We start from the raw sequence: 20,613 nt of genomic DNA on the forward strand, positions 1-20,613 counted from the left end.
CCAGCCCACCTCCCCAATCACACCTTCCCTGTGTTCCTCTATGTTTCTCCTGCTCAAGACACAGCCTGTATGGGGACTTTCATGCCTGGGCCCTTGAACAAGCTCGCCCCAGCATGGAATGCCTCGTCCCAGTGTCTGTCAACGTCCTGCAAGGTACCCATCAGACATCATCCTGTCCATGAAACCACCACAAAAGCTCTGGACTGGAAACAACTGCCATTCCTCTGATGTCACGTTAGACCTCTGGTGATACCTATGCAGATACCAAATTCATCGCACTCTGCCTTGTCTCATAATTAATTGACAGGTATCTATCTATTCCACCAATCCTGAAATGCCAAAAAGAGGGGCTGACTCCCACTCATAATAGGGTATCTTTTGCACCTAGCAAAACACCAGGCAGTTAAATGCACTTCGATACCATGTTGACTGAAGAAACATGTCAAACATAATGCCAGGGGCCATCTGGGGTAATTCAGCAAGCACTTCTCAGCACCTGACACATGCCAACAACTGTGCCAGAGAGATGCTTCCCATGCTGCAGAAACTCAACCCAGAAGGGGAAACACACAGGCACACCTCCACTCTGTTCAGTACGGATGGGGAGGAAGGGCTACGTCAAGGCCGTGCTTCTCAAACCTCACTGTCACAGGGTGAAGAATCACCAGATTCTAGTTCATCAGGTCTGAGGGGGGGCCTGAGAGTCTGCATTTCTAACAGGCAATGCTAATGCTGTTGGTACCAGGACGATACTCTAAGTAACAGGGGGCAAAGATACAAAAGAAGAGGGAAAGAATAACCTCACCTGCAGGGATATGAGAAGGTGGGAGTTCACACAACAACCCCCCGAGATGACTGGGCAGCATAAAGAAAGAAGACGGCATGGGTGTCTGCCTAACAGAAACACAGGTTAGCAGGAAACGGGAGTACAACCTTGTGACCACAAGACCGTGTCGAACAGGCACAACAGCAGTGTCCTAGGAGGACAGAGGAAGGTGTGTTTGGCCACTTTTCCCCCCTTGAGAAAAAGAAATACACAAGGAGCCTTGACGCATGGGTAGGATTCTGCTGGCAGGTGCGAATGGATACTCCAAGCCACAGGAATACTAGAGCAAAGGCTGCAAACTGGAGAACACAGGCCATGAAGAGAGAGCCAGCAGGAGGAGACTGTGGGCAACTAGGGGAGAAATGCAGAGAGGGCCGAGTCTGGGGGACCTGGAATAGCAAGAACATAGCTGGCAGTCCTAGAAAAGTCAGCTGGGAATGGCGGTCAGCACCAACAGGACACCCCTGGGTTTCTCCCTCTTACGTCTCTCAGACGGCAGTGATGGATTTCTGTGAGCAGCTCAGAATAATCAGAGATTCAGTTAAATCAGCAGTCTTTCCCTTAATCCTACTTAACACCAGTCACCACCTGCCACTCCTGCACCCCCACTGTCCCTCTGGCTCTCCCTAGATGTCTTGCTGACTTAGAAGTGATAGCCTACGGTCTAGGCATGGGGAAAAATACAAGTTCTACCCTACACGGGTAGGAGCACCTTTTAAAACCACAAAGAGCTGAGTCGCTCTGCTCTGCCTACTTCCCTGACAAGTTTCCAACCTCAGTTTTCCCTGTGACGCAGAGGGTAGAAGGTCCTTCAAGGACAAGCCAAAACTGATCTTCTTGCTCTGCCCATTAGCGAGCCCTGTGTGGGAGAGGCCGGGGAAGGCGCTCGCAAAACCTGGGCTCTCTTCACGAACATGGAAAATGCGTCTTACGGCCCTGGCCAGTTGGATCAGTGGTAGAGCGTCGGCCTGGCGTGCGGAGGTCCTGGGTTCGATTCCCGGCCAGGGCACACAGGAGAGGCACCCATCTGCTTCTCCACCCCTCCCCCTCTCCTTCCTCTGTCTCTCTCTTCCCCTCCCGCAGCCAAGGCTCCATTGGAGCAAAGATGGCCTGGGCGCTGGGGATGGCTCCTTGGCCTCTGCCCCAGGCACTAGAGTGGCTCTGGTCAAGACAGAGCGACGCCCTGGAGAGGCAGAGCATCGCCCCCTGGTGGGCAGAGCGTCGCCCCCTGGTGGGCGTGCCGGGTGGATCTCGGTCGGGCCCATGCAGGAGTCTGTCTGACTGTCTCTCCCCGTTTCTAGCTTCAGAAAAATACAAAAAAAAAAAAAAATACAAAAAAAAAAAAGAAAAAAAAGAAAATGCATCTTACTTTTCTGAGACACACCCCTAACACCTGGCCGGCCCTGATGTGCATTCGTAAATAAATAAATAAATAATTACTATCTACCTTCATTAGTTCATTCATTCACTCTTTCAACAAGTATTTTATTTATTCATTTTAGAGAGGAGAGAGAGTGAAAGAGAGCGAGAAAGAGAGAGAGAAGGGGGGAGGAGCAGGAAGCATCAACTCCCATATGTGCTTTGACCAGACAAGTGCAGGGTTTTGAACCTGAGACCTCAGTGTTCCAGGTCGACGCTTTATCCACTGTGCCACCACAGGCCAGGCCTCAACAAGTATTTACTGAGTCATATGGTACCAAGCAAGGAACTATGTTGGCCTTGGGGGGCTCCATCTCCAACCCAGGTCCTCCCACTTTTCTCCTAGATCACTGTATTCTTATCCCACCAGCAGCTTGCTGTTTCCCCCAAATACGAAGCATGCGCCTGCCTTATGGCTCTCAAATACTCTTCCTTCAGGTACGCTCATGGATCACTGCCTCACTTCACTCCGAGCTACTCAGAGGCTGGCTCTGGTCCCTCTAACAAGAGTGCTCTCAGTACCCCCCCCCTTTATTTCTCTTCATAGCACTTACTGCCACTGGACAGTTTCTACCGATTTATTTTTTAATGTCTGACAACCCCACTAGAATGTAAAGCTCTCATGGACAGAGACTGTGCCTACTCTGCTCACAGCTGTGTTCCAGCACTGAGAACAGCGTCCGGCGCACGCAAGGCCCAGACTGATCTGCTGAGCACATTGCTGAATGAGAATGAAACGGAAGCCACTCAGAGCAGAATGGCACGATCGGAGCTGAGATGGAAGAAAAACAATCCGCTAACTGCACCAGGATCATTCACAAGGTCATTAACTAAAGGGTAAGCGTGTTACTAACATTAAAAACAAAACCTGGTTTAGGTAAAAGGTAAAAAGTGTCTAAATTAGGACAGTGGTTTACTGAGCACCTATTATGTCAGTAAATAATCAGTCACAGCCCCTGCTTTCATAGTTATAAGACTGTACTCAATTATGTAATTATTACTGTGACAAATGCCACAAAATACACATAAAAGAGAGAGGATAAGCCAAAGCCAAGTCCAGAATTTCAGTCCTACATGACTAGATGGATGGTGTGCCATCCTCAGAGAACAAAAGAAGAAAAGATTCATTAGAGAAGAGGCTTCGTTTTAGACATAATGAGTATGAGGATCAACAGGACGAATGGAAATGCAGGTCTAGTATTTAGGAGCAAAATACGAGGTAGAAATACAGATCTGAAAGCCATCTGTAATTTGTAGACTACGCTAACAAACCTTTACTAGGAAGACATGTGATCACAGGGTTATTAGCTGGACCATAGGATAGCTGTTAAGGTTACATGACATTCAGATTTTACAAATTAGCATAGGAAAAATGAGCATACTACTTGTGTGCTTCACTTAAATACGTATCTCCTAGAGGTCAGTTCCTTTTATGTGACCCTTTGAAGTGCAGCTATCGGATTGAGCTAATAAAACTTAGCTCTTGGCCCTGGCCAGTTGGCTCAGTGGTAGAGTGTCGGCCTGGCATGCAGGAGTCTCGGGTTTGATTCCCGGCCAGGGCACACAGGAGAAGCGCCCATCTGCTTCTCCACCCTTCCCCCTCTCCTTCCTCTCTCTCTCTTCCCCTCCTGCAGCCGAGGCTCCATTGGAGCAAAGTTGGCCCGGGCGCTGAGGATGGCTCTGTGGCCTCTGCCTCAGGCGCTAGAATGGCTCTGATTGCAACAGAGCACGCCCCAGATGGGCAGAGCATCGCCCCCTGGTGGGCATACTGGGTGGATCCCGATCGGGCGCATGCAGGAGTCTGTCTGACTGCCTCCCGTTTCTAACTTCAGAAAAATACAAAAAACAAACAAACAAAAAAAAAAAACCAAAAAACTTTGCACTTAACAGCTGGGGTGGCATACTACAAAGTGAAAGAACAGGAAAGATTACTCCTTAGTATCAAATGTTTACTTTGATCAGAGGGTTTGAAAACAGAGAGATTCTGTTTTCAGTGTCTCCACAGTCACAGAACACTACAAGCAAGCTCATTTGCCCACCTGGTAACAACTCTTATTGAGCTTATTAGCTCTCTCTCTTTTTCTTTTTTTTAAATTGTGATAAAACACACATAACATAAAATTTACCATTTTGTTATTCATTCAACCATCAACGCACCTTGGGATCACTTGCATCTTTTGGCTACCATGTTCATAGTAGCATTATATCTGTTCCTGAGCTTATTTTTTGAAAGCATTTTAGTGTTCTGATCAGATATGCAGCACACTCTGCTCACACGTATTGGGCCACATGTGAACCACTGCTCTACTTCGCCTGCCGAAAGCTCAAACTCTGGCCCTCACCTTCACAGCCCTGAACACAGCTGGTCAGGTGCACCGGAACACAGGAGCCTTCACGGTCTCCTCTGGCCTGCCATTCTGCAAACAGCTAAGCATCCTCAGCTTCAACTGAGAAAGGGAGCATGGTACCTTTAGTTAATGCTTTGGAAATAGTCTTTTCAAGCTCCAGCAGAGCTACAAGATGTTAAAGATCGAATGCATATTTTAACAGTAACTTCTCCTACATCGGTTATCAGTCACCGACCAGGATAGTCCCATGATCACCTGCACTGAGCTGGGAAAAACGCAGTTCTTCACTTCTGCTTCATCTGTCTGTTTAACAAGATATGCTTCCAATTTCTAGATACTGTGTTGAAACTGAAGAAGTTTAGGCTTGGACAATAAAGCAAGTGTAACCTACTCCAAAAGCCTTCAACTTTACAAAGTCTGTATCAATAGACAACAGGGGTCAGCCAACTACAGCCAATGGATCTGGTCCATGCCTGTTTTTGTAAATGAAGTATTACTGGAACGCAGCCATATCCATTTGTTCATGTATCGTGTACAGCTGCTTGCGTACTACAACACCAGAGCTGAGTAATTCCAACTGAAACTGTATGACCCACAAATCCTAAAATATTTACTATCTGGCTCTTTACAGAAAATGCTTGCCAACTCCTGGGTCACACATATTGGTTCATTCTCCCCAACTGGAAACAAGTGGTGATGTGATCAGCTGTTTGGGTAGAAAGGGCCTTTCTCAACTAACTGTGGGGGCAGCTGGCTGGTACCATACCAAGGAGGCGATGAAGTGGCAACACTCAACAAATCCAAAGAAGGCAAGTAGATGGCATGCAGGCAATTTAGGAGGGGCTTGGAACACACCTTTAGAAAGCAACATGGTCTCGTTTTTCATTAACCAGCCTACAAGATGAGCCAGGGGTGGAACCAGGGTGGCCAAGGGGCAAACAATGGAGTCTTGTACAAAGCGATAAAGGAACCACCTGCAGTAAGAAGCGTCTTCAGACACACGCTTCTTAAATTACCCAGACAGCCAGCTGAGTTCCAGAAGTCTCAGGATGAACCCCATGAAGGTTGCTTGGCTGGTAACTGAGTTTCCAAGATTCCTCCAGCTCTTTCCCCACCCACGTGTTATGTGTAATGCTGTGAGCTACACAAGTATAATTATAGAGCTAGAATAGTCATATTAAAAGTAACCATGGAGGAGGTCCAGTGTCAAAGTCACAGCATCAAGCTCTCTCATTCATATAATGGATGTCCGAATTCAACAGCATTACCAACAACATAACTTGAAGAAGAAAGAGAGCGAAACTGACTTTTTGATGAATATGAATTCATATTATAAGTGCACAGTTAGTTAGAGCATCATCCTGATACACCAAAATTAGGGGTTCAATCCCTGGTGAGGGTACATACAAAAATCAGCCAAGGAATGCACAAATAAGTGGGACAACAAATCAGTGTTTCTCTTCCTCTCTCTCTAAAATCAATAATAATAATAATAATAATTAAAAAAGCAAGTGTGGGCCCTGGTCAGTTGGCTCAGTGGTAGAGCATCGGCCTGGCGTGCAGGAGTCCCGGGTTCGATTTCCGGCCAGGGCACACAGGAGAAGCGCCCATCTGCTTCTCTACCCCTCCCCCTCTCCTTCCTCTCTGTCTCTCTCTTCCCCTCCTGCAGCCGAGGCTCCATTGGAGCAAAAGATGGCCCGGGCGCTGAGGATGGCTCTGTGGCCTCTGCCTCAGGTGCTAGAATGGCTCTGGATGTGACAGAGCGACCCCCCAGAGGGGCAGAACATCGCCCCTGGTGGGCATGCCGGGTGGATCCCGGTCGGGCGCATGCGGGAGTCTGTCTGACTGCCTCCCCGTTTCCAGCTTCGGAAAAATGAAAAAACAAACAAACAAGTGTGCATGTTCTTTACCTATTCTTCCTCTCAGGTCTAAATGCTCATTTAAAAGACGTAAGGCTGAAAATGAGCACCACTACCTGAAAAAAGTCATAGAAAACTCAGTGAATGAACAATATTTAGAAGCACAAGTTTTCCAATACGGTGTCATTTCAAACTCAGAAGAATCAAGAATTCATATGGCGGCCCTGGCCGGTTGGCTCAGCGGTAGAGCGTCGGCCTGGCGTGTGGGGGACCCGGGTTCGATTCCCGGCCAGGGCACATAGGAGAAGCGCCCATTTGCTTCTCCACCCCCACCCCCCTCCTTCCTCTCTGTCTCTCTCTTCCCCTCCCGCAGCCAAGGCTCCACTGGAGCAAAGATGGCCCAGGCGCTGGGGATGGCTCCTTGGCCTCTGCCCCAGGCGCTAGAGTGGCTCTGGTCGCAGCAGAGCAACGCCCCTGAGGGGCAGAGCATTGCCCCCTGGTGGGCAGAGCGTCGCCCCTGGTGGGCGTGCCGGTCGGGCGCATGCGGGAGTCTGTCTGACTGTCTCTCCCCGTTTCCAGCTTCAGAAAATTAAAAAAAGAAAAGAAAAAAAAGAATTCATATGTCTTGGGGAAAAAAAGAAAGACTGCATCTTTCTTCTCTCCTGCGACAAAACAGTACTGCATCTGAACATATACATCACCGCTCCGTGCCCAGGGATGACACTGCAGATGGTGTCTGCTCCCTGCTCTGCTTCACGCCATCGGCAGGGCCACAGAGCAATCCCTCAGAGGATATAAGAGCAGAGCATCCACCAACAAACAGCTGTGTTGGAGCTCAGATAATAATAGCTTTTGCCTCAAGTAATCCCTTAATATCTCTAAGCCTCAGGGTTTTTTCATCTGTAAAATGAATGGCTTTGAAACAGGACCTCCATGATGACTTTTAATATTATTCTAGCTCTATAATTATACCTGTGTGGCTTGCTGCATTACACATAACATAAAAATGGCATGCATCAACAAGTCCTTACTTCACTTCCTGATAGAACTTCTCCACCTACTCTTTCATCACAAAATCAGTGTGACAAATTAGGGCAAGATTCCAGAAGCTAATGTGTGGATTTAGTGGGTCAAAAGGAAGTATTCGAATACTGCGCCTTTCACAGTAAGACATTTCTTCCTGGAGGCTAAATTCTCAGGTCTGAGTTCAAAGTCTCAGCAGGAGCCTTGGGAAAATGCTGGGAAGACTGATACCAGCAGATCTTTGAGGAGCCATTTTTAAGCGATTGCAAAACAAAGTGTGTGTGTGTGTGTCCTCTCTCTCTAAGCTTATAGGTCAACGAATAGTATGCAGGTTTGGTGACCCACTCCACGTAAGAAACAAACAGAGGTGAGAGGAGGATAGAAATAATAAATTTGGTGGGTCTAGATCTCATAAAAATGAAGTTATGGAGAACACTCATTGAACCAGGGGAGTTTGCCCAAATTGTAGACCCAGATGAACCTGACAGAGGTGGCCAGAGCACCGGGCTCCTGGTGGTCCACAGGAGAGGAGATGAACCGACTGCTGGGAGGGGGATGGGAGCCTCCGTGGATGTAAAGATGAACCTGACAGAGGTGGCCAGAGCACCGGGCTCCTGGTGGTCCACAGGAGAGGAGATGAACCAACTGCTGGGAGGGGGGATGGGAGCCTCCGTGGATGTAAAGATGAACCTGACAGAGGTGGCCAGAGCACCGGGCTCCTGGTGGTCCACAGGAGAGGAGATGAACCAACTGCTGGGAGAGGGGATGGGAGCCCCCGTGGATCTAAGCCTTTCCACCCAGACAAGCCTGATGCTATAGGTTGCCAAGAGTCCGTGCACTACTATCCTAACCTTTAACATAAAATGATTTGCCAAGGAGAAGAACCACGGGCTTTTTCTTACAGAATACTGTTCAGCTGGATTCATGACCCAAGATCCAAAGATGAGCTTCAGGGGAACTGCTCTCAGGACTGAATGCAAAACTTTGTACATATTGTAAGTAAGTGCATTTTTCCAGGGAGAGGTTCATCACTTTTATTTTTCAAAGAGGTTTGAAAGTCACTATAGATACAGAATATGATTTTTAAAAATCCAATGTATTACCCGTTTTTGTTATGCCTCAACTTAATTATCCAACAGGCACCCAAGGAATTTACATTTCAAGTATTTCCAAAAAGAAAATCCAAGAGTTGGCAAGTGACGCTGGAGAGGTGGCATGCATATAAATGCTGACTTTCACACTCTCCTTAAAGCTCAGGATGACAGAAACGATGACATGTTAAGAATGATTACAACTGACCTGATAGATTAATTCACACAGTAGCCACTGAGATCAGTTCAGTCAATGTCAGCAACAGAAGAGGCACGAAAGAATACTCGACCCGACATCTGGGGACCTCTAGCCCTGGCTGTGCCTGCTTTAACCTGTGACCTTGGTCAAGCCCCTTTCCCTCTGTGCTTGGGTCTTCATCTGTAAAATGCAGGCTGCTGAAGTAGAGCAGCAGTTTGTAAATTCTTTGAAGGCAATGAACATTATGTTTAAATTATTTTTTATTTATTTATTCATTTTTTAGAGAAGAGAGAGAGATTGAGAGAGACAGAGAGAAGGGGGGGGGGGAGCAGGAAGCATCAACTCCCATATGTGCCTGACCAGGCAAGGCCAGGGTTTTGAACAGGCGACCTCAGCGTTCCAGGTTGACGCTTGATCCACTGTGCCACCACAGGTCAGGCCTGAACATTACGTTTAGATAAAATCATCTAGAATTCATCAGAAGCTAAACCAGTTCAAACTGGCATGCTGAACACACACATTTACCTCCATTCCCTCTAGAAACTCCATTAGTTATCATCCTTAAACACCTACACTTACTAAGCATCTACCACACGATTATCTTAAGTGTATTAACTAATGGAAACCTTAACACTTTTATTAGGTAGGTGATGATCCCCATTTTACAAATGAAGGAACTGAGTCACCAGCATTTAAGGAACTTGCTCCAGTTCTCACAGCTAATAAGTGGCAGAGCCAGGATTCCGACCCAGGCAGTCAGGCAAGTGTCTGTGCTATGCATACTACCTCTCAGACCGACAACCAAGGAACAGCAAAGCTCCCAAAGAAAAAGAAGCTGAAAAGTGATTAGAAGTGTCACCAAGTCTTGGAAGAAGGAAAGCAGACAAACGAGTAGTAACTGACTCAGACGGAGAACGCGGAGTGCTGCAGACGGCCAGCCACTGCAGAGCCCTCCCAAACTTAACTGTTGGAGACACTTAGGTTTCCTCTCAAAGTGTGAGCACTAAGGAAGGCTGAAAACAGGCAGGACTGGTCCGCCCCCCCCAGCAGGCAAGTAACTGCTCCATCACTGCCCCAACAGAAACCTGGAGGTTTATTTTCTGGGCAGGATAAACTAGACTCCAGACCTGGGTAACGGGGGCATCACTAAAAACAAGAGTGTGGTAGGCACCATTTGGGGAGCAGTGAGAGTCTCATACAGAAGCAAAAGCCCCAGTCCCCTCCCACCATAAGGTTCCTAGAATGGTGACAGGCAGGCTTACTCCACCGAGGCAGAAGCCTGAAGATCCATGGACTCTGAACATATTTCACTGAAAATGACAGGTCCATCCCCCCACAGCTGATGGTCTCAGGATGCCCAGATCAGGAGTAGCATCACTGAAGACTTTGTCAAAAACGCAAATTCTCAAGCCCATGCCAGACCTACTGTACAAGAAATTCCGGGCTAAGGCCCAACGTCCAGTGAGCGAGGCCACTAGGTGATTCTAATGCCCCCTGAAGTTTGAGAGCCTACTACCCTAGAGGGAGGCCCACTAGTCAATAAACCCATCCCAGGACAAAAGGCTTCCAACCAGCTTTTTAGCACCTTTTTAGTTGGAAGATAGGCTGGAATCGCCAGAAGTTTTGGGAAAGATACACTATCTTGAAAGGAAGAGACCCAAACAGATTTCACAGAGCAGCTCTAGTGAATGGGAGGTAAATGAGACAGAGCCTGGTTTGCTTGGCCTGGCAAACCAGGACTGCCATTGGGCTATGTCTCAGGCTCTACAAAGTAGTTAGAAAACCAGCGAAGCAGATGCTTTCTACAGAACTTTCCAGCTCTAGCCTGTGCTTTTATGTTGATCTTTATGTCCCAGATCCTTGAAACTAATAAAGCAATTTAAATGGACACTCTCCATTAGAACCTCTGATAATTTCCTTATTTGGAACTACTTCTGATAATTTACTTGTCCCTTCAAATGAACAAAAACCATTTTTGTGCTAAAGGGTTGCTATATTTACATTAACTCAGAGGCAAGACGCTCTGCTTTGATTTATGTAGAAGCATCTGAGGCCACCCCACTCGAGCATGCCTTTTTTGCTTCTCTGTATTTCATAAGCTTTCCCTGGCTCACCCTTCCAGGCTAAATCTTAATCAAAAAAAAAATTTCCCCCTTTTACTGCTTTTCACTAATCTCTCCTCACCCCAAGTGTTACTGCCAAAACCAGACCATTCTTCTGCTTACAAATCTCGATGTCAGAAAACCTCTGCCTTGCTTGACCTGTGGTGGCGGAGTAGATGGAGCATCAACCTGGAATGCTGAGGTCATTGGTTTGAAACCCTGGGCTTGCCCAGTCAAGTCACATACGAGAAGCAACTACTGTGAGTTTATGCTTCTGGCTGCCCCCCCTTCTCTCTCTCAAATCAATAAATAAAATCCTTTATTTTAATCTCTTATTTATATTTACTTCCTCTGCCTCCTTTAGTCCAGCTAATTTTTTCTCAAGCCTCTTGGTTCCCACTAAAGATCCTTCCCCCTCTCAAGTCACTTAACTTCTCTACTGGAAAACTAATCTTCAGGAGGGATTTATGAAACCAAGGGTCCTTATGACTTTGATTAAATAATGTAGTTCTAATTCCTAGCTCTAGAAATCATTCCCCCCGTCTCTGAGACCTAGACTTTCCTCCAATAATCAGAAACCCTCAGTGCAGCAGAAGATAGCAGTCCTGACCTAACTATTGGTAACAAGATTGGACCTCTGGCAGACTAAAGATAATATCTTGAGCTAAGTGATATTTCAGTTCCTGAGCCCTAAGACAGAGCAACACCCCCCCCCCATTACTGTCCCATGAGAGCAGACAGAGGGATCTGGGAACAGACCTCAGAGCTGTCCTCCAGACCTGAAGAATCGATTCATTACCCTTACCTCACCTCTGATGGATCAGCTCCCAGCATGACCCCAAACCCCTAACCCAGGGTGCCTTGTGACTCTGCCCGATAACATCTGTAACCTACACACCATGGAGGAGTTCGGACTTTTGAGCATTAGCTTCCCATTCTCCTGGGTGGCACCACTCATCAATAAAATGGCCAATGTTTGTCCACCGCAAAGTTCTGGTGTTCAGTGTTTGGCTCTGCTGGTGCCGGGGTGGATGAACTCTTTCTGTTCTATAACATTTACAGCAATGAAAAACTTATGCCATGCATTATGCAAAGAGTACCACAGATGTTCCCATTTAATCCTCACTCTAATACTGAGGATTAGGAGTCATCTCTATTTTTGCATTTGTAAAACTGATGCTTAGAGAAATTAACTTGCTCAAGGTTACAACTAGGATTTTAATCCAAATCCTTAAATCTCCAAAGGCACACTAAGTCATTCTACTACTCTACTATCTCCAGAGGTTTGACTTTCATACCTGGGAGAAAAAGTTTCCTTAACCCTGTAGAAAATAAGAAGAGCAAAAAGAGCTCTGTACTGTATGATCTTGTTTTTAAACGAGATCTTCCACAGGTGCTGAGAGCTTTCCAAAGCCCCGCAGGGGCCGGGAATGCGGCCGGCAGCAGCATCTGCCCCCCTGGAGGGCTCCACCTGGCTCAGCAGCTTGGCCAGGGCGCTGCCCAGCATGCCTCTCCTGCAGGAATAAACGCCAAGCGCAGGAGGAAGGCTGGCTCTAGAGCTCAGAATGCCGGCAGGGAACAGGTGGTTAAAAGGTCCCGCTCCACGCAAACCACCCGTCCCCTTTCTGTGACTTTTGGGTGGTGGTGCTGGTAGGATGCCTCCCCGTGTGCGGCAGAGTCGCTGCCCACCTCAAAGGACTTCCAGAGCTGAGTTTAAAAGGTCTTAAGAGACAAGGGGGTAGTCTCACAATCAAGGACAAGCAGTGACTGCTGAGGAAAAGCCTGCGCCTCTACAACACAGCTAACTTTCGAGGGGCACAAACAAACGCCTGCGGTGACCAGAGAAGGTGTTTCAGCGCTGCCCGTCAGAATGTAGAGACGGCCACCACCCCTCCCCTGATGGAGGGGCTGCGAGTCTCTTTTCTCTAGTCGGTGACAGAAAAGGAGGCGGGCACCCCAATGTCTCCCGCTCCGAGGGCCTCAGCGGCGCGCCTCTCCGCCTCTCCTTCTAAGGGCTGAGAAGCCGTGCCAGCCCATCTCCCGACTCAGCCCCGGTCCTCCTCTCCCGCTCGCCACCTCTCTCTCCCCGACACGGTCTCCCTCCAACCTCCTTTCCTCACCCCTCTGCCCGCTAGACCCCGCGTCCCCGCCCGGCCCCGCCCCTCTTTCCTCCCCATTCGGTCCCTTTTCCCTCGGCCCCGTGCCACCCAGCCGTCGGCACCTTGAGCGTCACATCGCACAGCTTGCCCTGCCGCCGGATCTCCTCCATGACCCCGTAGCCGCGACTAGGCAACTCGGACACGGAGAAGTGCACCAGATCCTCCAGCTCCTCCGCGCCGTCCTCCACCATCTTCCCCCGCCGCCGCGACTGCGCAGGCCTGGCCGGCCGGCTCTAAACTGAGCAGGGCGGGGCGCGGACGCGCGCGGACGGCAGCTTCGGCGCAGGCCCTGCGCGGTCGCCGTAGTTAGAGACAGCTCTGCGCCGGAAGCCCTGCTGCCCCGCTTCCTGGTTTGTACGCAGCCTTAGTTCCCTTGCTGGTACATTAGTTGTCGGCGCTGGTCACACGCCTTCGGCTGCTGCATTCTTCCTAGAATCAATGGTTCTATCTCCCGTTTTCCCGATTCTGCCTTGACCTTACTCGTATCTCAACAGAGGACCACAAACTTCATTTCCGCCACCACCAGGCTACTTCCGGAACCTCCGGAAGCGGCCCGTTGCCATGGCGGCTGTGTACACAACCCGGTTGCCGCACACGCGGGTTTTCCGTCGCGGCAGCTGCAGTGGTAGCGCTGTGGGAAGGCTGCTGCTTCCGGAGCGGTGAGGAGGGGCCACGAGCCCCCGGGGTGGAGTGAAGGGAGGTAGGAGAGGGGGGTGTACGCCGGGTGGTGGGCAGTTGCTGGCATCTAAACACCCCTCCAATAGGGAGTCCTCCAGCTTGGCTCTGATTTATGAAACCCGGCCCCAGGAGGGCGCGGCATCGCGGGGGCCCTTTCTGCCTGGCTGCGGCTTAGGGCCTTCGAGTCTAACGTTACCTGTCCCCACGAGTGTCCTTCGTCGCGCCTGAGGTTCAGGGGGAGCGAGGCGGGGAACCAGAAGTCTTCTTGGTTCTTCTGCACTTAACGGTTTTGGAACTGGAGGGTGCTTCAGGATCGCCAGTCCAAGCCCTTTGTTTTTCAAACGAGAAAGCTACTCCAGAGAAGGACAGGAATGCTTCTAAGGCTCATTGCCTCCCAGACTCCACATAGGGGTCTGGCATGTTGGGTGAGGAAAAGGAGAAAGGTTAGTTATACCTGGATTCGAGTTTTTCGTTTAGCCCAAGGCTGCATGCGTTTGGGCCCTGATTTGGGGCGATTCAGATGCTACTGAAGCTCTGGTGGCTATGAATGTCTCCCATGAGAGCCCCTGGTCTGGGCAGGAGCGCTGGAAGATACGGACTCGCCTAGTGCCTACTGTCCCAGCATATGCTCCTTATCCTTTTATCGAGCCTTCAGATATCTGCTTGGTGGCAATTGTGTCCATTCCCACCTCTAAAACAAACGAGGAAACCGCGAACCTCTACAGCAAGAGGTTTCCTGGTGGCCACTCAGAGATACACTTACTTATACCAGAAATATCTAAGGGTAGGACCTTGGAAGAGGACATTTCCCACAAGGAAATGTGGGAGAAGGACCCTACTAAAGGGGAGGGCATAGTGATAGGGCTGATCAAGGCTTCTTGACAGTGGTGCTTGGAAACCAAGTGTCCTTCAGGAAAGGCTGTGGGCCTACGGCTTGGAGTGGGAAGGGAGTAACATATGCCCCTTGGGACTCTCTCAATAGTGCTGGAAGATGGACCCACATATGGAGATTCAGCTACCCTCTGACTTACAACCATGACTATCACCACCAACCACCATTTCTTGAGCACCTGCTCAGTGTTCTGGACACTGATGGGGGGATTCAAAAGAGATAAAAGGCAGTTTTATTCCTCAAGCATCTTGTAATTTAATTTGGAAGCTGAAACCCACTCAAGTAATGTGGTGTAAGAACATTAACAAACATTTCAGTAAGTGCTAGATGGCATGGGGTCCCCAAATGTCTGGGTGTTGAGGAGCTGCTGAGTCACAGACTCAGTGACTCTATTCCTGTAGGTAATAGAAAAGGCATGCCGGGACCCATGGTGTGAGCATGGGGAGGGCCTTGGGAAGCACAGATAGGGTGACTGCGTGTGCAGGTGCATTTTGGCAAATTGCAGGGCAGAGAAGGGACAGGCTCAGGGGAGGGTGCTGCTTAGAGCTAGCCTGTGCTGCCCTTGTACTGTCAGTGGTTGGGGGTTGCCAGGAGTAAGGCCTAGGCACCTACTGCCAGAGGCTGCACTACTTTATGGTACCTTTCAGGAGGCACCCTGGGCAGGAGGGTGGGCTCTCAGACTGGCATGGGGAATGATTCCCAGAACTTTAGAGATTGAGAGTGTTTGCTTGGATGAAAACACACGTCCCTGCACTCCCAACTTCCCAATAGCCTAGATCAAAGTGAACCTGGAGATTGAGAAGTTCTTTTCAGTTTCCTCAGTTTGGGATTCATGTTGGAGCTACTTGTGACTATTTGTTTCTAAAGATTGATTTCGCAGACAAAGATTTCAGGACTGAAATTGGGCAAGCCATTATTTTTACTCACCTAAATACCTTCCATACTCATTTTCTAAAAATTAAACGGTCTGAATGATTCCATGGTAGACAAGAGTTCCATGAAATCATCACTTGAGGAACTTAAGAAGTGGACAGATAATATATAATAGGCAAATAAGAAAGTAACTTGCTATTTGATTTGACATCTGAAGGGCTTATAACTAGAGTTTTTATGTCCCTATCATTGACACTAAAAGGAAATGGCAGGGCCTATCTCTATTTAACTTGTTTCTATAGATCTTTAATGACATTTGATGAGAGTCAATATAATTGTCAGAGGAACTCAAGTGGTTATCACAAGTTGTGTCTAGAAATGTGGAGGAACGTTACTATTTTAAAACATGGGATTATTGGCCCTGGCCGGTTGGCTCAGTGGTAGAGCGTCGGCCTGGCGGGTGGGGGACCCGGGTTCGATTCCCGGCCAGGGCACATAGGAAAAGCGCCCATTTGCTTCTCCACTCCCCCCCCCCCTTCCTCTCTGTCTCTCTCTTCCCCTCCTGCACCCGAGGCTCCATTGGAGCAAAGATGGCCCGGGCGCTGGGGATGGCTCCTTGGCCTCTGCCCCAGGCGCTAGAGTGGCTCTGGTCACAGCAGAGCAATGCCCTGGAGGGGCAGAACATCGCCCCCTGGTGGGCAGAGCATCACCCTTGGTGGGCGTGCCGGGTGGATCCCGGTCGGGCGCATGCAGGAGTCTGTCTGTCTCTCCCCGTTTCCGGCTTCAGAAAAAAATAAATAAATAAATAAATAAAACATGGGATTATTTTTATCCTGAAACACTTATTGAACTCTCTTAGATAATACATGTAAAATATTAACATTCTTTATTTAATGTGCTTTTTTAAAAAGTGCAGTAATGGCCCTGCCTTGTGGCACAGTGGATAGAGCATCCTCCCACAGCACCAGGGTGGCAGCTCAACCCTGAGGTACTTCAGTCCCGGGTCAGGACACGTAGGAGAAGCAATCAATGGGTGATGGGTGTACAGCTAAGTGGAACAATGAGTTGATGCTTCTTTCTCTCTCTCCTTCTTCCTCTCTCTCAAAATAAATAAATAAATAAACAGTGCAATAATTAACTTTGATTTTTTCCATTGATTTGGTGGGGGGGAGAGAAGCATCAATTTGGTGTCCACTTAGTTCCATTTAGTTGTGCACCATTGATTGCTTCTCATACTTCCCTTGACAGGGACTCGGACCCATGACCTCGGTACCCCTGGATGACACTACCCACTGAGCAACCTGGCCAGGGCCTAATGTTAAGTACTTTACTCAGCTCATCATAGTTGCTTCTCATATGTGCCTTGAACCAGTGACCTCAGCACCAGGTCAATGCCTTATCCACTGTGCCACCACAGGTCAGGCTACAGTTTAGCTTTTTAAAATGTTCGTACTTTGTTTGGACAGGATCTTAGAGGTCAGTTAACTCCCCTTATGGTCCTTACCTTGAGAAAGTCTTTTCCATTGTAGGACAACTCTATTTAATAGGAAGGCCATTCACCTAAATCACCACCCTATCACTTGTATCTATTCCATGAAGCTGCATCAAATGTTTATTTTAGAATTTTATTATTCATAGCACTTATTTGTGATTGTATGAATGAAGGAATACACACACATCTGTTTCTGCCTGAAAGGAAATGGTGAGAATATAGTTAGGTTTTAGGAGAGGAAGAGGAAGGAGGGGACTATCTGTGATTTTTCTGTCAGTCTCATGCCAGAGAAGAAAGAGTATTTGATTAGGGGCTAAATTAAATATACTTCTAGGGGATCTCTTTTCTGATCTAGGTTTATCTGATGGAGGTAGAGAAAATGCTGCATATGAAGTAAAACATGTTAATGAAGAAAAGAAGTAGTTTTAAGGCTTTTCATAGTATTTCCAAGGAAAATATAATGAACGAGGCAAAGCATAAGTGGACTGAGATACAGAACATGGCTAGAAACCACCTCTGAGATTAGGCCACAAAAGGGAGCGTTGTTTGTAGTTCAGTCTCTTAGGAGGGTCATTGGTGGAAAGCGGTGAGGCAGCCTGTCAAGTAGGAAGGGACGTATGTGTTGAGCCTGTGGGGAGAGCACTGAAGTGCTGAGGGGGGAAAAGAAGACTGGCTCCCAGTGGGACAGGAAATTGTGGACTGTACATCACTCCGTTCCCGTCTGCTTGATGCATGACACCTCCCCTCTAAGTATCGTTTAATGATGACTACTGAAAATGTTGCTATTTTCTTCTTTTTAGCTAAAATGAGTACTAGGAAAAAAGTTCATGCATTTGTCCGTGTCAAACCCACTGATGACTTTGCTCATGAAATGATCAGATACGGAGATGACAACAAAGTAAGTGGAGTGTACTTGCCTTCACCTGCCTGGGCCTCTCTCTGTCCCACCATTTCCTTTTAAGGACCAAGACAGAATTGGGAAAAGTTCAGTTGGACTCCAGTTCCCCTGCAATGCTGTTGATGAGGAATGTCATGAAACTTTCATTTTTAATTGTCTGTTGGTTAATAACTTTGTCTTTATCCTTGTACATGACCCAGAAAAACTGACATTTGTCCATACTCATAAAACTTTCTGGTGACCAGATCTTCTGTTCCATAATCTCCCCGAGGGGGTGCGATGAGCGTGTGCCAAGCTGATTAGTGTTAAACGCACCAAAGCAGCGGGAGAAAGTCTTACCAAGAGAACTGGAAAGGTTTATCTGTCCCTCTGTCCTCATCACGGTCCTAAGAATCTTTCTGAAGCCCGTGATAGGCTTAGGATAGCTTGAGTATTGGATGTTTTCCTTCAGTGAACATTTGTATATCTACTGTGGGCAGCACCAAGACATTCTTTTTTTTTTCCCGAGACATTCTTTAAGAAAAGAATTCAAGGGGCCCTGGCTGGTTGGCTCAGTGGTAGAGCATCGGCCTGGCGTGCAGGAGTCCCAGGTTCGATTCCCGGCCAGGGCACACAGGAGAGGCGCCCATCTGCTTCTCCACCCCTCCCCCTCTCCTTCCTCTCTGTCTCTCTCTTCCCCTCCCGCAGCCAAGGCTCCATTGGAGCAAAGTTGGCCCGGGCGCTGAGGATGGCTCTGTGGCCTCTGCCTCAGGCACTAGAATGGCTCTGATTGCAGCAGAGCGACGCCCCAGATGGGCAGAGCATTGCTCCCTGGTGGGCATGCCGGGTGTATCCTGGTAGGGCACATGCAGGAGTCTGTCTGACTGCCTCCCCGTTTCCAACTTCAGAAAAATACAAAAAAAAAGAAAGAAAAGAATTCAAGGGCACACTGCCCAAGCTTCAACAGTCCTTGCAGCCGGGAAAATGTTCAGTGCACTCCGCCGGACGGAGTTTCAGAGAGCACAGAAGCACAGAGCAATTTAAATTTTTTTTATTTATTCATTTTAGAGAGGAGAGAGAGATAAAGGGGGAGGAGTAGGAAGCATCAACGCCCATATATGCCTTGACCAGACAAGTGCAGGGTTTTGAACCAAGGACCTCAGTGTTCCCAGGTCGACGCTTTATCCACTATGCCACCAGAGATCAGGCTGCACAGAGCAATTTAATGTGTGAATGGACTGAGCCTCTCTCTCGTCCTTAGTTTACTATCTGTGGCTCTGTCTTGACTCCCGGGTTAGGGCAGCCTGTATAAGATTCGGACAAGAATCTGTTTGCATCAGAAGTCCCCATTGCAAAGATTTAGAATCTACCATTGACCTAAATCATCATTTTCCTAAACCAGCTGCTGCCACAGTGACTTGCTATGGAGGGACCTAAAAATCTAAAAAATTTTAAAGAAATCTTTGTATCTAAAAATCAGCTGCTTACCAATAGGCAGGCACCCTCGCTTTCCTCTAATAGCAGTGAGTAACCTTGTTGGACAAGACCAGAGCCTGTTCTGCAGTTGTTATTTCATCATTATTCACATTGGCCAGAGTGTGTCCGTGGGAGTAGGTGCCCAGCACCGTGCTGAGGGAGACCTCACTGCCAGTGACCAGAGAGATAGATGGAGCCCAAGCCCAGCCTCTGTCACCAAGTCCAGTGTTCTCTCTGTCTGATCTAAGGCCTCCCTGTGTTTACTGACTATATCTAAAGCTGGTTTAGTAAGAACATGATAAGTGTGCTGGACCTCATATCATAGACGAGGAACCTGAACCACCCTGTGAACTAGGGAGAGACGGACCGAAACTGGAAAGGGCTCCAGTCTCCTGACCCTGCCAGCCTAAGGGTTGTGTGGCCTCCGTGCAGGAGCTTCCTTCTCCCGTCCCAAGGAAACCACCAGGACTGTCGGCCCACACATGGGAGTCCTGGTTTTCCTCAGGCTCGCTTCCTCTGTTTGCACCGGATCACGCCGTCGGTGATTGATGTTTACCCCAGTTTCCTAACAAACATCCGTTTATCTCCCTCTCTCACGCGCTCTCCCTCTCTTTCCCTAGACCATTGATATTCACTTAAAAAAGGATACTCGACGAGGAGTTGTCAATAACCAGCAGACAGACTGGTCGTTCAAGCTGGATGGGGTTCTCCACAACGCCTCCCAAGACTTGGTTTATGAGACAGTTGCGAAGGATGTGGTGTCTCAGGCCCTCAGTGGCTATAATGGTAATTTAGTTAATTAACTGTTTAACTTAAGAACCTGTGGAGCCCCTTGTGGAGGAAGAGGTGCGAGTATTATATGGTGGATAAAATAAAATATAACCTCGGTTACTAACTTGGGTTTGTTTATTTGTCTGTCTCTGTGTTCTTGATATTTGCTTGGTGACATTGTGGGCATGGCTTAGTCCAATGTCCTGGACTCTCCCTTCACAGGAATGACCCTGGCTCTTTATCAGTCATGGGGATTCAGCTATTATCCTGTTTCAAATATCTCAGATAATAGTTTTCAAGATAATGCCCTTTTTAAAAAATATGTATATTTTATTTTACTTACTGATTTGTGAGGGAGAGGTGAGGGGGAGAGAGACAGAGACAGAAACTTCCATCTGTTCCAGTATGTACCCTGACTGGGGATCAAACCTGCAACCTTGGCATATCAGACAAGTCTCTAACCAGCTGAACTATCCGGCCAGGGCAAAGACACTCTTTCATATCCCTTATGATGAATTTAATGGAGTC

The 20,613-nt window shown here is 48.1% G+C and overlaps 2 protein-coding genes across 4 annotated transcripts in view; one reads left to right on the top strand and one right to left on the bottom strand.

Moving 5' to 3' along the window:
• Positions 1–13,218, bottom strand: part of KLHL18 (kelch like family member 18) — a 51,786-nt gene extending 38,568 nt beyond the window's left edge. For both annotated transcript variants that reach the window (XM_066351900.1, XM_066351899.1), the window contains exon 1: positions 13,089–13,218. In XM_066351900.1, coding sequence (XP_066207997.1) covers positions 13,089–13,217 — 129 coding nt within the window. In that variant the 5' untranslated portion in view covers position 13,218. The remainder of the gene's footprint in view (positions 1–13,088) is intronic.
• A 343-nt stretch (positions 13,219–13,561) lies between these two features.
• KIF9 (kinesin family member 9) overlaps positions 13,562–20,613 on the top strand; it is a 52,686-nt gene continuing 45,634 nt past the window's right edge. The window contains exons 1-4 of one of the 2 annotated variants that reach the window (XM_066351897.1): positions 13,605–13,685; positions 14,687–14,912; positions 17,762–17,859; positions 19,935–20,100. In XM_066351897.1, the coding sequence (XP_066207994.1) occupies positions 14,882–14,912; positions 17,762–17,859; positions 19,935–20,100 (295 nt within the window). In that variant the 5' untranslated portion in view covers positions 13,605–13,685; positions 14,687–14,881. Of the gene's footprint in view, positions 13,686–14,686; positions 14,913–17,761; positions 17,860–19,934; positions 20,101–20,613 lie in introns of both variants that reach the window. The other variant, XM_066351898.1, reaches the window with a different exon arrangement.

This window comes from Saccopteryx leptura, chromosome 10 (genome assembly GCF_036850995.1).
Source record: "Saccopteryx leptura isolate mSacLep1 chromosome 10, mSacLep1_pri_phased_curated, whole genome shotgun sequence".
Classification (NCBI taxonomy): domain Eukaryota; kingdom Metazoa; phylum Chordata; class Mammalia; order Chiroptera; family Emballonuridae; genus Saccopteryx; species Saccopteryx leptura.